Raw genomic sequence first — 15,642 nt, forward strand, 5'->3', positions numbered from 1 at the left:
CAAGAGGGAAGAGTTATGGGAACATATGTATATGTATAACTGATCCACTTTGTTATAAAGCAGAAACTAACACACCATTATAAAGCAATTATACTCCAATAAAGATGTTAAAAAAGAAAGTCATTTATGCAGAAGCTGCTTTCTTCACATGTCACCAATTTTTTTTTTTTTTTTTTGCGGTACGCGGGCCTCTCACTGTTGTGGCCTCTCCCGTTGCGGAGCACAGGCTCCGGACGCGCAAGCTCAGTGGCCATGGCTCACGGGCCCAGCCGCTCCGTGGCATGTGGGATCTTCCCGGACCGGGGCACGAACCCGTGTCCCCTGCATCGGCAGGCGGACTCTCAACCACTGCGCCACCAGGGAAGCCCACATGTCACCAATTTTTGTCGTCTTTTTTTTCTCACAATAACATTTACAGAGATTTTGCTCTTGCCACATAATCTTTTACTCATAGACCTTATTTTACAAGTGGGTCTTCTTACTTGTTTTTAGCTTTTAAAATAGCATCATGATACTGAGAAATTGCTACATTGAGAAGTACTATAATTTAGATTCTGGGTCTTAAACTGCACACAATCAACTCTGTGTGAATGGTAAGTGATCTGAATATTGCCTAACTCTAACGGTTTTAATTTATTTGTAGTCTGATTGGCCCCAATATCAGTCAGGGAAGTTCATTTATAAGTGTTCATATCATAGTAAAATTTTACACTGAAGTCATTTTGGACAATATAGCAGCATCAACAAGCAATCCTTCTCCCTCACCTTTCTCCCAGGATTGAGAATAAAGTACTGAATTATTTCTTGCCAGAGTCTCTTGTAGCTAGAGGTGGTTTTGTGAGAGAGCTTAAGGCAATAAGTAGCATGGAGTATTCTTGGGGGCTTCTTGGAAAAAAATAGTTTTTCCTCAAGAATGAGAGACATACACAGTCATTGAGAACTCTTATTTCCTCCCTCCCTGCCTTTGTAGGCAGCAGTAGGAGAACATGTTACTTGGAACTGCAGTAGCCATCCTGAGACTGAAGCAATAAGCTAGATGGTGAAAGCCAGCATGCTAAAGATGGCAACATGGAAAAGAAAAGAAGAGCTCAGATTCTTGATGATGTTGTTGAGGCACTGAACCAAACTTGGGACACTCTTCCAGATTTGTTGTTAATAATAAGTATCCTATAATTTAAACCACGGTTACTTGGATTTTCTCCTGAGAGTTTTATAATTTACAAGGAGTCAGCACAGTTCCTGAGATTGCTCACAGAGCCAGTAGCCCAATCTTCCCGTTTCACACACAGTTGCTTGGGACCAGAGGAAGAAAAAAAAATGGGGAGTGGAGGATAGCGTGGTCTGGTACTCAGCCTGGACTCAGAAATGAGGTATGGCTGCCTTGTAAAGAGAGGTGGCAAACAGAATCAAAGGGGCTTTTTTCATGAGGGCTTTGGTGACCCTTGGGATTTAAGCACCTGTGGTGTTTTGCCCCTTTAAGATCACCAAGAAGCAGCACCCTGGACAGTGGCTTGGGGGCAGCAGACATCACCCAAGTGAGCAGAGGAGGTAACAAGCAGAATTTTTCTTAAGCACACCTGTGTCGTTTCCTAACAACTCTCAGGAGTGACAGGAAGAGACTTGGAAGAGGAGCCTGAGGTCTTGTGCCAGCACGTGGGGCTGCATATCCATGACAGGTAGCTGATATCTCTATGAGCTCGTTTGTTCCCAAAGACAGCGAGACCTGTGACATTCGTGATACACACAACACACATGATAATTGTTATTTCAGTAAATTCCTGACGACATACAATTCAAGCCATTCTGCAGACACAACATGCTAAAAGCAGTGTCTCCTTCTAAAATAACAGCTGAAAATCATTTTCATTGTAGATTGTAGAGTTTATGCAAGCCACACTCATGTGAATAAAGTAAGGACATGTTCTGTTATACCCTGAAGCATGCCTTGTTTTTGCGTTAGGCTGGCAGGGTGTTTTTGATGTGGTCCACACCCTTGCCTCTGTGAAGTTACTGGTCAGTGATTTTAAATGCATCCCCTCACCCACAGTGAAATCTGACACTACATTGTATGTAAAATAAATCAAAGCAGCGCAGGTCTGAGAAAGTCAAGATTGGGTACAGGGCCTTATACATGTTGGCCCAGAGTACCTCTGCTCCGAATTTGAGGCAATTTCAAGGAGGCTTCTCTCTGCATCTAGTTTGCTGTTGTCTCCGTTTATACAGTTTTAACCATTCAGATTATTTGGACCCCTTTTGCTATCATTTGTTAGTCTGGGTCATGGTTCACTCTAACATGTCAGAAATAGAGTGTTTTCCCAATCCTCAACCACACTAGGTAGAGTAAGAATTTCCAAGGTAAAGTTCTCCCTTGAGGGATATATGGGAATCTGCACCTTCAATGACTTTAAAGTAATAAAATGTCCAGATACACAGGTGGGAGGGGCCTGTCTACAATTCCAGCTCTTTATGTGCTGGCCTTACCATCCCTTTGGGACTGAGAATTCCTTGAGAGAAAGGACCATTTCTTACTTGTATTCCTTGCCATTCCTAGCACAGAGCAGGTGTTCTGAAAAGTCTGGCTAAATCGAATTGAAAAAAAAAAGAGAACCGAGGGGCATTCTAGAATTGAATTATACTCCAACACACCCGCTTCTATGTATGTGAGAAACACTTTTTTAATGTTAGGATTAAATTTTGTTTTTGCTTGGGCATGCCTTCAGAATCAAATCCTAACTTCTTAATTGCTGCTTTAAGACTGAAAATTGTTTTCTCTTTAAAAGAAAAGTTTTTAAAGCCTCTATCTGTGCAAAGAATTGTGCTGGCTACTTTCACATGTTTTGCTACATTCCTTTAGGTACTTTCTATTCCCTTGTCAATCGAACTGAGCATTGTTTTTGCCAAATTATCTCAATTTAATATTTACTGATTTTTAATACTAGGTACACTATCCCCTCAGGTGGGTATTTTATCCTCTTGTTACAGATGAGAAAGCTGAAACTCTGAGGACGGAAGGGACTCATGCAGTTCCAAGGGTACAGAGTAGGAGGGAAGCTAGACCGTCTTCTGACTCTACGGACCATGCCTTTTCTTCGGCTCCATGGTTTCATTTCTTTCCCTTTAGTTATCTCTTTAGTTATTAATCACTTCACCCTTTTCAATCTCAAAAGAACTTTCTCCACAGTTTTCTTTTTTGTTCATAGTGATGTTTGTGCCGGAGATTCCTGAATGGGTGGGGTGTTGGGATGGAGGGACTGTAAAGAGTTGAAGAGATATACTCATCTACGAGTTTGAGAAATTCTGAGTTGTGGGAGAATGTTTTGTAGAGTCTGTCATTAATTGCCTTAAGTACTTTTTTTTTCCTTGCCTGCCTCATTCCAAAGATGTTTTAATAAACGAACCTGACGAAACAGGTTATTTGGAATTTGTATTTACCATCACAATATTCTGAACAGTTGTGTTGTGAAGACCAGGGTACTGTGCATAGATGCCAGAGGTCCGGTCCCTTTGAATTGTTATTGTTTACCTGGTTTAGGCCTTTGCTATTCAGAATATAGTCCTTGGGCCACCAGGGTCACCATCTCCTGGGAGCTTGCCAGAAATGCAGATTAGCAGGTCCCACCAGAGGCCTATTGAATCAAAAGCTCTCTCTTGAGGCCTAAGCACATTAAAATTTAATGCAGTTAGACTAGTTTTTGCAGCAATCTTGGTCTGTTTTCTTGGAATCTACATCTTCTCTGCTTAAAATATATGCACACACACATTTGAAATTAATTCCTTATTATTTTGGTGAGGTTATTCTAATACATGTATTGTTCCATAGGCCTTATATTAGCTGGCTTTTGGAATGCCATTCAACTAATTAAATCAGCTACTTCTAGTTCTCTTAAAAAATTTTGCTCTGTTACTTTGATGTCAAGAACCATGTTTTATTTACCTTTGTGTCCACAGTTTCTTGTATGTAAATGCTCAATAGGTTGAAAGCTGAATGAATTTTGAATTGATTTTTGATTGAACAATATTTCCTATTATTTTCCTTTATAATAAAACACAAAATACACAACTTTCTGATTTCCCCTGGTGCATCAGAGGCGCTGTGGCTCTAGAGGAAAGAGCTCCTCCTCTTGCTTTTCAACAACAGACCAAGCAGGAACAATGGAGTGAAAAGCTACTCCCCTCCCCCCACCCCGCAGGTCGTTTTCTGCCAGCGGAACGCAGGGGCTGGAACCTTCAGGCGTGGGGGGGACCAGAGAGGAACGGACACACGGCCCGGCAGTTGCTTGGTAACGCCCGCTGGAGGAGTCCCTGCGTAATAAGGTCCCCGAGAAGTGTCACTGGCCCTGATTGGGACCCCGTACGTAGCCGGTTCTCTCCCCGGTAGCGGCCTGCCCCCGCTGCTTGGCGGGCTAGGACAGGGGAAATGTTGCAGGAGGAGTCGGATCTCGCTCTCATTATTGCCCAGATAGTCCAAAAGCTCAAGGGCTCCAATTTGTACGCTCAGTTGGAACGGCAGGCCTGGGTAAGTGAGCCTGAGTGGGAAGGGATGGAGACCAGCGGGGCCGTGGCGGTGCTTCGGCCTTCTTCTGCACCCCGCTGACCTAAGCCGAAGCCCGCCTCGGGTCTCTCCAGCTCCGCTCCTGGGCAGGGAAAAGCCTCCCTTCCAGGTGTAAGCTCCGCTTGCTCAGTTTCGGGCGTGAGAGTAATAGATTTTTTTTTTTTTTTAAAGAAAGGTGGGGCACGTCACGCCTTTCTTCAGGCCAGAGAACCGCCGAGGCTATTCATTCATATTGTAGTCCTTTACAGGGTCTAATTTTTTAAGCTGCTGGCGTCAGTGGAGGTAGGTTGGACAACTTTTCCCATCCTGTAGGTGGGTTTGAGCCCCCAGGCACATTTTGGTTTCCGCGTCTATATATCACCTTCTTGCACTCTACCCTCCCTGCAATGATTGCCCGTCTAACCGTCCACTGGGCGTTTATCGAGTATTTTCTAATATGCTAAGTTCTTTGGATGCAGAGATTGATCAGGAGATCTTTCCCTTTTTTTGGTGAATGTGATAAATGGAATCATACAGTATGTAAAATTTTGTGCCTGGTTTCTGTCATTTTGCATAATGCTTTTGAAATTCATTCGTGTTGTTGGTATTTCAGTAGTTCTGTTCCTTTTTATTGTTGAGTAATATTTCATTGTTTGGATGTACTACGATTTGTTTATCCATTCATTGGTTGCTGGGCAGTTTTGGTTATAGAGCTATGGGTTGTTTCTGTTTATAGAGATTATGAGTAAAGCTAATACGTGTTTTCTGGTATAGGTTTTTTTTTTTTTTTTTTGCGGTACGCGGGCCTCTCACAGCTGTGGCCTCTCCCGTTGCGGAGCACAGGCTCCGGACGCGCAGGCTCAGCGGTCATGGCTCACGGGCCCAGCTGCTCCGCGGCATGTGGGATCTTCCCGGACCGGGGCACGAACCCGTGTTCCCTGCATCGGCAGGCGGAGTCTCAACCGCTGCGCCACCAGGGAAGCCCTTTGTTTTGGTTTTTAGTTTTCTTTTCTCTTGGATAAATACCTAGGAGTGGAATTGCTGAGTTGTATGGTAAGTGTATGTCTATAAGAATCTGCCAAACTTTTCCTAAGTGGCTGTATTATTTTGCATTTCCACCAGCAGTTATGAGGATTGTTCTGCATCCTTGCTAGTGCTTGATGTCAGTTTTTAATTAATTAATTTTTATTTATAATTACACTCCTCTAGTAGGAGCATAATGATATCCCATTGTGGCTTTAACTGCATTTGCCAAATGGCTAAAGATATTGAGCATCTTATCAAATGTTTATATCTCCTTTGGTGAAGTAGTCTGTTCAAATCTTTTGCCTATTAAAAAAAAATGTGTTTGTTCTCATATTGTTGAATTGTAAGGATTCTTTATATATGGCATAAGTCCCTTATCAGATATGCAGCTTGCAAATACTTTCTCCCAGTCTGTGGTTTATCTTTTCATTTTCTTAACTGGGTCTTTCAAAGAGCAGAAATTTAGAATTTTGAAGACATACATTTTTATTAATTTCTTTCATGATTTGTGCTTTTTGTGCCCTGCCTAAGAATCTTTGCCTCCCCCAAGGTCTCAAAAAGTTTCTCCACAGTATGGAGTTTCCTTAAAAAACTAAAAATAGAACTACCATACAACCCAGCAATCCCACTACTGGGCATATACCCTGAGAAAACCATAATTCCAAAAGAGTCATGTACCAAAATGTTCATTGCAGCTCTATTTACAATAGCCAGGACATGGAAGCAACCTAAGTGCCCATCAACAGATGAATGGATAAAGAAGATGTGGCACATATATACAATGGAATATTACTCAGCCATAAAAAGAAACGAAATTGAGTTATTTGTAGTGAGGTGGATGGACCTAGAGTCTGTCATACAGAGCAAAGTAAGTCAGAAAGAGAAAAACATACTGTATGCTAACACATATATATGGAATCTAAGAAAAAAAAAAAAGGTCATGAAGAACCTAGGGGTAAAACGGGAATAAAGACACAGACGTACTAGAGAATGGACTTGAAGATATGGGGAAGGGGAAGGGTAAGCTGTGACAAAGTGAGAGAGTGGCATGGACATACATACGCTACCAAACGTAAAGTAGATAGCTAGTGGGAAGCAGCCGCATAGCACAGGGAGATCAGCTCAGTGTTTTGTGACCACCTAGAGGGGTGGGAGGGAGGGAGACGCAAGATGGAAGAGATATGGGAACATATGTATATGTATAACTGATTCACTTTGTTATAAAGCAGAAACTAACACACCATTGTAAAGCAATTATACTCCAATAAAGATGTTAAAAAAAATTAAAAAAAATAAATGGTATCATGTCAGGAGGGAAAACCAGAAAACGATAAATTTCATATGTTTAAAAAAAAGAAAAGAAAAAAAAGCTTCTCCTATGTTTTGTTCTGGAAGTTTTATTAGTTTTAGCTTGCACATTTAGATCTAGAATCCATTTTAAGTCAATTTTTATATATGATGTAATGTAAAGCTTTTTGTTGTTTTTTGCATGTGTATGTCCAATACCATACCTATTTCTAGTACTTATTTGTTGACAAATCTATCCTTTCTCCACTAATTTTCTTGGCACCTTTGCTGAAAATTGATTTAGTATACACACACACACGCGCGTGTGCGCACGTGTGCATGCACGAATATTTCTGACTCTATTCTGTTCCATCGATCTATTTGTCTATTATTATGCTAATACCACACTATTTTGATTTTTATAACTTTATAGTAAGTCTTGAAATCAGGTAATTAGTCGTCCAACTTTGTTTCTCTTTTTCAATATTGTTTTGACTACTCTAGGTACTTTGCTTTGCCATATGAATTTTAGAATCATCTTGTAAATTACTACAAAAAACTTACTGGGATTTGTATTGGGGTTATGTTGAATGTAGAGATCAATTTGGGGAGACTTGACATCTTAACAGTATTGAATTTTCTGGCCAATGAACATGCTTTGTGTCTCCATTTATTCTTATCTGCATCTTCTTTCATCACTGTTTTATAGTTAAGTGCACAAATATTGCACATATTTTATTAAGATTTTCCCCAAGTATTTCATGTTTTTTTGATACTATTAACATGCTGACTTTTTTTCTCATTTCAGTTTCCAATTACTTGTTGTTAGTATACAGAAATAAAATTGATATTTGTATATTTACCATGTATCCTGGGGAGTTACTAAACTTACTTGTTAGTTATAATACCGTTTTTGTAGATTGCTTAGTATTTTCCAAGTATATGTGTCATTTGCGAATAAAGATGTTTTACTTCTTCCTTTCCAATCAGTGTGCCTTTTAGTTCTTTTTCTTGCCTGTTACACTGACTAGTGACACCAGTGCAATGTTGTATGGATGCTTTTTGTTAGGTTGAAGAAGCTCTCTTCTATTCCTGGTTTTCTGAGTGTTTTATTACTAATTGATGTTGAATTTTGTTAAATACTTTTCTTGTATCTGGAGAGATGCTCATGTGATTTTTTAATATATGTTGATATGGTGAATAATACTATTTGGTTTTGATTGTTGAACCAATTTTGCATTCCTAAGATAAATTCTACTTGGCTATAATGCATTGTCCTTATATATTTCTTGATTCAATTTGCTAATACTTTGTTGAAGATTTTGTGAGTATTTTTATAAAGGATATTGGTTTATAGTTTTACTTTAACATCTTTGTCTAGATTTGATATCAGGTAATGCTGATCTCTTAAATTGAGTTGAGAAGTGTTCCCTTCTCTCCTGTTTTCTGGAAGAATTTGTATAGAATTGATATTATTTCCTCCTTAAATGTTTGGTAGAATTCCCAATAACATTATTGGGGGCTGGAGTTTTCTTTGCGGGAACATTTTTTTTTTTGCGGTACGCGGGCCTCTCACTGTTGTGGCCTTTCCCGTTGCGGAGCACAGGCTCCGGACGCGCAGGCTCAGCGGCCATGGCTCACGGGCCCAGCCGCTCCATGGCATGTGGGATCTTCCCAGACCGGGGCACGAACCCGTGTCCCCTGCATCGGCAGGCAGACTCTCAACCACTGCGCCACCAGGGAAGCCCACGGGAACATTTTTTAATAAAGAATTTAATTTTTAAAACATGTGTGAGGCCATTCAGATTATCTTGTTGAGTGTTCCACATGCCCTTGGAAAGCATGAGCATTCTGCTGTTACTGTACTCTACATGTCAATTAGGTCAAATATATTGACAATTTTGTTCAAGTGTTCTATATCTTTACTGAGTATGGAGGCTTCAGTCAGTACAGTCAGGAGCCAAGCTAGGCTTGAGTTTTGTTATTACTGTCATTAGCTTCAGTGTACCACAAGCTTCAAATTCAGTGGGCTGCTGTAACTTTGTGCTTAGAAATAGTGCTGGGGTACTGGAGGGTTTTTCTCAGTGTCTGTATCCTCAGTTTTCATTTGTCTCGTTTGCCTGTGCCACAGAGGGAGGTCTCTCTCCATGCTCTGATCCCATCCTCAGCAGTAGCCTGTTGTTTGTTACTCAGTCCTAAGCTCATGGTAGATACAGGCGTTTTCTCTCCTCCTGGTCCTGTCTCAGTCCAGGTGCCTTGGGAGTGGGTCTTTGACAATGTTCCTTTCTCTTCTGCTTTTGGCAGCCAAACTTTGCCTTGTGGCAAATAATAGGTGAAAGAGAGATTCCTGCCTCTTCCTAATTGTGGCTTACCTCTGCTATGTACTGGTACAGGATTTGGGGCCCGTGAGAGTTTTCTTACGTTTCCATGAGGAAGACAGTTTTTGTATCTATCTCACCCCCAGAAGCAACAAATTATTGCCTCCCTCAGAGGTTTAAGGCCTCTTCCTCAAATGAGAGGAGAGTTTGGGCAAGGTGGCATGGTTGCATGCTTGTTTTGTAGTGGTAGCCTATCCTTTCTTGTACACCTGTGCCACAGAAGGGGGCTCTCTGCAGTTCCTGCTCTCCGTCCTGATGGAGACCTATGGAAGAGAGCATGCAAGTGAGTGTGAATTCCCCTTGGGTTTTGAGCTCCCAGTGTTTCTCAACTGACATGCTAGCCCACATCTCATCAATAACAGTTAACAATTTTAGCTGAATTCTTTGGTAGCCTCCTTTTCCTCCTGTGCTTTGCCAAATATGAAACAGTTTGGAGTCCCATCTGTCTTTAGAGGGGCTTGTTACTCTTTGGAATTTAGTTCACTTGATTGTCTTAAAACTTCAGTTTTATGGTGAGTTGAAAAGTTATGATTTTGTAGATTATACCACTTTTTCTCATTGTTAGGGTGGGAGTGATGTTCCTTATTCTGGCTGTCCACATCCTATGCATTAGCAGAAGTCCAATAGTAAGTGCTGAAGGATTGAATCTATGTCAGTGAGAAAGATTGGTCTGTAATTTTCCTTTCTTGTAATGTCTTTGACAAGTTTTATATCAAGGTTATACTGGCCTGATAAAATGGTAGGGAAGTGTTCCCCCCTTTTTTCTTTTCTATTTGATACAAAAATGTTTAACTGTGTTATTTCTTTCTTAAATGTTTGGAAGAATTCTCCATTGAAGCCTGTGTCTCAGATTTTCTTTTGAGAAGGTTTTTTATTTTGTTGTGTTTTGTTTTTAATTAGTAGACTTTATTTTTTATAATGGTTTTAGGCTTACAGAAAAATTAAGTAAAAGGTACAGAGTTCCCATACATCCCCTTTCCTTATATACTGTTTCCCTTATTATTGGCATCTTGCATTAGTGTGGTACATTTGTTACTATTGGTGGACCAATCGATATTGATACATTATTATTAAAGTCCACAGTTTTCATCAGGGTTCACTGTTTGTGTTGTACAGGTCTATGGATTTTGACAAATGTATAATACTGTGTATCTACTATTCCAGTATCTTACAGAATAGTTTTACAGTCCTAAAAAAAATCCCCTGTGCTCCACCTACGCATCCCTCCCTCCTTCCAAGCCCCTGGCAACCACTTGGTTTTTACTGTCTCTATAGTTTTGCCTTTGAGAATGTCCTATAGTTGTAATCATAACAGTATGTAGCTTCTTCAAATTGACTTCTTTCACTTGGCAATGTCCGTTATGTTACTGTATGTCTTTTTGTTTCTTGATAGCTTTTTTTTTCTGAATAATATTATATTGTGGGGATGTATCAATTTGTTTATACATTCACTATCTGTTGAAGGACATCTTGGTTGCTTCCAAGATTGGCAGTTATGAATAAAACTGGTATAAACATTCCTGGGTAGATTTTTGTGTTGACATAAGTTTTCAGCTAATTTTGGTAAATACCAAGAAGCATGATTTCTGGCTTGTATGGTAAAAATTTGGTAGAAACTGACAACTTGTCTTCCATTGTGGCTATACCATTTTTGCATTCTCACCAGCACTGATTGAGAGTTCCTGTTGCTGTACCTTCTCACTAGCATTTGGTGTTATCAGTGTTTTAGATTTTGGCCATTCTGATAGGTGTGTTGTGATATCTCACTGTTGTTTTAATTTGCAATTCCGTAGTGACATGTGATATTGAATATCTTTTCATATGTTTATTTGCCGTCTGTATGTCTTCTTTGGTGAGGTGTCCCTTCAGGTCTTTTGCCCATTTTTAATTGGGTGTTCTTATTGTTGAGTTTTAGGAGTCTGTTTTATGTTTTGGGTACAAGTCCTTTATCAGATATGTGCTTTGCAAATATCTTCTCCCAATTTGTGGCCAGTCTTTTCATTCTCTTAGCAGTATCTTTCTCAGAGAAGTTTTTAATTTTAATGAAGTCCAACTTATCAATTTTTTTCTTTTATGGATCATGCTTTTGGTGTTATGTCTAAGAATTAATCACCAAACTTAGATTTTATCCTATGTTATCTTTTAGAAGTCTTATGGATCTGGGTTTTACATTTATGATCCTTTTTTTTTTTTTTTTGCATGTGGATGACCAGTTGTTCCAGTACAATTTGTTGAAAAGACTGTCTTTGCTCCATTGAATTGCCTTTGCTCTTTTTTCAAAGATCAGTTGACTATATTTGTGTTGGTATTTCTGAGTCTCTATTCTATTCCATTGATCTACTTGTCTATTTTTTAATATTACCACATTGTCTTGATTTTGGTAGCTTTATAATAAGTTGAAGTTGTCAGTCCTCCAGTTTTGTTCTGCTTCAGCATTGTGTTGGAAAGATTTTAAAGAACAGATTCAATTTTTAATAGATATAGGAGTATTCAGATTTTCTATTCCTTCTATTGTCAGCTTTGATAAATTGTGTTTTTCAAAGAATTTGTTCATTTAAATGATATAAATAATTGGCTTAAAGTTGTCTATAATAAGCTATTATTTCTTTATAAGGTCTGAAAAGTCTGTCACAGTTTCTGATTATGAAAATTTGTTTGCATGTGTGTCTTTGAACAGTTTTGCTAGGTGTTTATCTATTTAATTGATCTCATCAAAGAACCAGTTTTAGCTTTGCAGTTTTCTCTTAATTTTGGATCCCATCTTTATTATTAATTTTCTCCTATTTTCTTTGGGATTGATTTGCTGTTCTTTTTTTAGTTTCTTGCGATGGAAACTTAGATCATGGATTTCAAGACTTTTTTTCTGTTCTAAAATATGCATTTAAGGCTATGATTTTTCCCCTAAGCACTACTTTAATTGCATTCCACAGTTTTAATGAGTTATATTTTTACTATCCTTTTGTATAAAACATTTCCTAATTTTTTTTGTCATTTAAAAAATTTGACCCAAGGGCTATCCTGAAGTATATTGCTTAATTTCCAAGCCATTAATATTTTCTTTTTGTACTTTTTTCGAAGTACAGTTGCTGTACAATATTATATGTTATAGGTGTAAAATATAGTGATTCACAATTTTTAAAAGTTGTACTCCACTTATAGTTGTTATAAAATATTGGCTATATTCACCATGTGGTACAGTATATCCTTGTAGTTATTTTATACCTAATAGTTTATACCTCTTAATCCCCTACTCCTATATTGCTCCTCCCTTCCCTCTCCCCACTGGTAATGACTAGTTTGTTTTCTGTATCTGTGAGTATGCTTCTTTTTTGTTTATTCACTAGTTTAAAAATTTTTTAGATTTCACATATAAGTGATATCATATAGCATTTGTCTTTCTGTATGACCTATTTCACTTAGCATAATGACTTCCAAGTCCATCGATGTTGCTGCAAATGGCAAAATTTTGTTCTTTTTTATGGCTGAGTAGTATTCCATTGCATGCATATATATATGTGTGTGTGTGTGTGTGTGTGTGTGTGTGTGTGTGTGTATGTGTATATATATACGTGTGTGTATATTTTTTATATATATATATATATATATATATATATATATATATATATATATATATATAATCTCCCATCTTCTTTATCCATTCATCTAATGATGAACACTTAGGTGGCTTCCATATCTTGGCAATTGCAAATAATGCTGCTATGAACATTGAGGTGCATGTATCTTTTTGAATTAGTGTTTTTGGTTTTTTTGGATATGCACCCAGGAGTGGAATTGCTGGATCATATGGTAGTTCTATTTTTAGTTTTTTGAGAAACTGCCATACTGTTTTCCATAGTGGCTGTACCAATTTACATTCCCACTAACAGTGTAGGAGGGTTCCCTTTTCTCCACATCCTCGCCAACATTTGTAACTTGTGTTCTTCATGATAACTATTCTGACAGGTATGAGCTTTCGATGTGCATTTCCCTGATGATTAACAATGTTGAGCATCTTTTCATGTGCCTTTTGGCCATCTGCATTTCTTCTTTCAAAAAATGTCTATTCAGTTCTTCTGCCCATTTTTTAATCAGGTAGTGTTTTTTTATATTGAGTTGTATGAGCTGTTTATATGTGTTGCATATTAATCCCTTATCAGACATATCATTTGCAAATATTTTCTCCCATTCAGTAGGTTGTCTTTTTGCTTTGTCAGTGGTTTTCTTTGATGTGCCAAAGCTTTTAAATTTAATTAGACTGCATTTGTTTATTTGCTTTTATTTCCTATGATTTAGGAGATGGATCCAAAAAATTATTGCTGTGATTTATGTCAAAGAGTGTTCTGCTTATATTTTTCTCTAGGAGTTTTATAGTATCTGGTCTTACATTTAGGTCTTTAATTCATTTTGAGTTTATTTTTGTATATGGTGTTACAGAATATTCAAATTTGTTTTTTTACATGTAGCTGTCCAGGTTTCCCAGTACCACTTATTGAAGAGACTGTTTTTTCTCTGTTGTATATTCTTGCCTCCTTTGTTGCAGATTAATTGACCTTAAGTGTGTGGGTTTATTTCTGGGCTGTCTATCATGTTGCATTGATATATGTGTCTGGGTTTTTTTTTTTTTTTTTTTGCGGTATGCGGACCTCTCACTGTTGTGGCCTCTCACTGTTGTGGCCTCTCCCATTGCGGAGCACGGGCTCCGGACGCGCAGGCTCAGCGGCCATGGCTCACAGGCCCAGCCGCTCCGCGGCATGTGGGATCTTCCCGGACCGGGGCACAAACCCGTGTCCCCTGCATTGGCAGGTGGACTGTCAACCACTGCACCACCAGGGAAGCCCTATCTGTCTGTTTTTGTGCCAATATTATACTGTTTTGATTACTATAGCTTTGTAGTATGAAGTCAAGGAGCATGATTCCTCAGCTCTGTTCTTTTTCTCAAGATTTTCTTGGCTGTTTGGGGTCTTTTGTATTTCGATACAAATTTTAAAATTATTTGTTCTAGTTCTGTGAAAAATGCCATTGGTATTTTGATAGGGATTGCACTGAACCTGTAGATTGCCTTGGGTATTATGGTTATTTTGACAATATCGATTCTTCCAATTCAAGAACACGGTGTATCTTTCCATCTGTTTGTGTTGTCTTCAGTTTCTTTCATCAATGTCTAGCAGTTTTCTGAGTATAGGTCTTTTACTTCCTTAGGTAGGTTTATTCCGAGGTATTTTATTGGTTTTGATGTGATGGTAAATGGGATTGTTTCCTTAATTTCTCTTTCTGATTGTTGTTAGTGTATAGAAATGAAATAGATTTCTGTATATTAATTTTGTATCCTTCAACTTTATTCTATGCATTGATGAGCTCTTGTTTTCTGGTGGCATCTTTAAGATTTTCTATGTATAGTATCATGTCAATGTTATTGATTTCCAGCTTAATGTCAGTGTTGTCAGAGAACATTTTCTGACTGATTAAATATTTTAAAATTTGTTGAGGCTTGCTTTACAATCTAGTATGTAGTCAATTTTGCTGCGTGTTCCACATGCACTTGTAAATAATGTGTATCTGTCACTGTTGGGTCAGGCTGGCTATATATGTCACTGAAATCCAGGTGTCAGTTATGCTGTTCAGCTTTTCTATAATCTTATTGAATTTTTTTCTGTTTGTTACCAGCTATTCAAAGATATATGTTTAAATCTCCCATCATGCTTGTATATTTGTCTATTTCTTTTAATTCTCTAAATTTTTAAATTTATTTTAATTTTAAGGCTATTTCATTGGTTGTATATAGCTTTATATTGTGATAGCTTCCTGGTGGATTAACCCCTTAATCTTTATGAAATGTCCTTCTTTATCTCTAATAAGGTTCTCACCTTAAAGTCTGTTTTGTCCAATGTTAGTATAGCCACAACAGCTCTTTTTGATTAGTGGTTGCATGGTATGACTTTTTCCATACTTTTATTTTCACCCTTTCTGCATCAGCGTCCTTGTATAGTTGTTTTTTAAATCCGGGCTTGCAAATCTTTTTATTTTATTATTTAGTATATTTACATTTAATGAATTTACTGATATATTTGGTTTTATATTTCTGGTCTTAATATTTGGTTTTTTAATTTGATACATTTGCTTCACATTCTGCTTTCTCTCTTTTCTTGTATTCTTCTGGATTATTCAGATTTTATTCAGATATTTTTGTTGTTCTATTTTCATCTCCATTAATGTGATAGTTACACATTATTTTACTGTTATTTATGTAGCTACCCTAGAGGTTACAGCATTTATTCTTGATTAATTGTAGTCTTGAATAAACTAATTTTTTTTTTTTTTTACTATTTCCCTGTAATGTAATGCTAGAACTTAGAACACTTTACTTATTTACACCTCTTTCCTTTGTGTTATTTTTGTTATGCATTTTATTTTAAATTCCAC

General features: G+C 37.9%; 1 protein-coding gene across 8 annotated transcripts in view; it reads left to right on the forward strand.

Annotated features, from left to right (window-relative positions):
- Positions 1-4,156: 4,156 nt before the first annotated feature.
- Positions 4,157-15,642, forward strand: part of TBC1D19 (TBC1 domain family member 19) — a 162,670-nt gene continuing 151,184 nt past the window's right edge. For 4 of the 8 annotated variants that reach the window (XM_067735679.1, XM_067735683.1, XM_067735685.1 and 1 more), the window contains exon 1: positions 4,157-4,516. In XM_067735679.1, the coding sequence (XP_067591780.1) occupies positions 4,418-4,516 (99 nt within the window). In that variant the 5' untranslated portion in view covers positions 4,157-4,417. The remainder of the gene's footprint in view (positions 4,517-15,642) is intronic. The other 4 variants (XM_067735680.1, XM_067735681.1, XM_067735682.1 and 1 more) reach the window with 2 other exon arrangements.

The sequence above is a fragment of the Pseudorca crassidens genome, chromosome 4, assembly GCF_039906515.1.
Source record: "Pseudorca crassidens isolate mPseCra1 chromosome 4, mPseCra1.hap1, whole genome shotgun sequence".
In the NCBI taxonomy this organism is placed as follows: Eukaryota; Metazoa; Chordata; class Mammalia; order Artiodactyla; family Delphinidae; genus Pseudorca; species Pseudorca crassidens.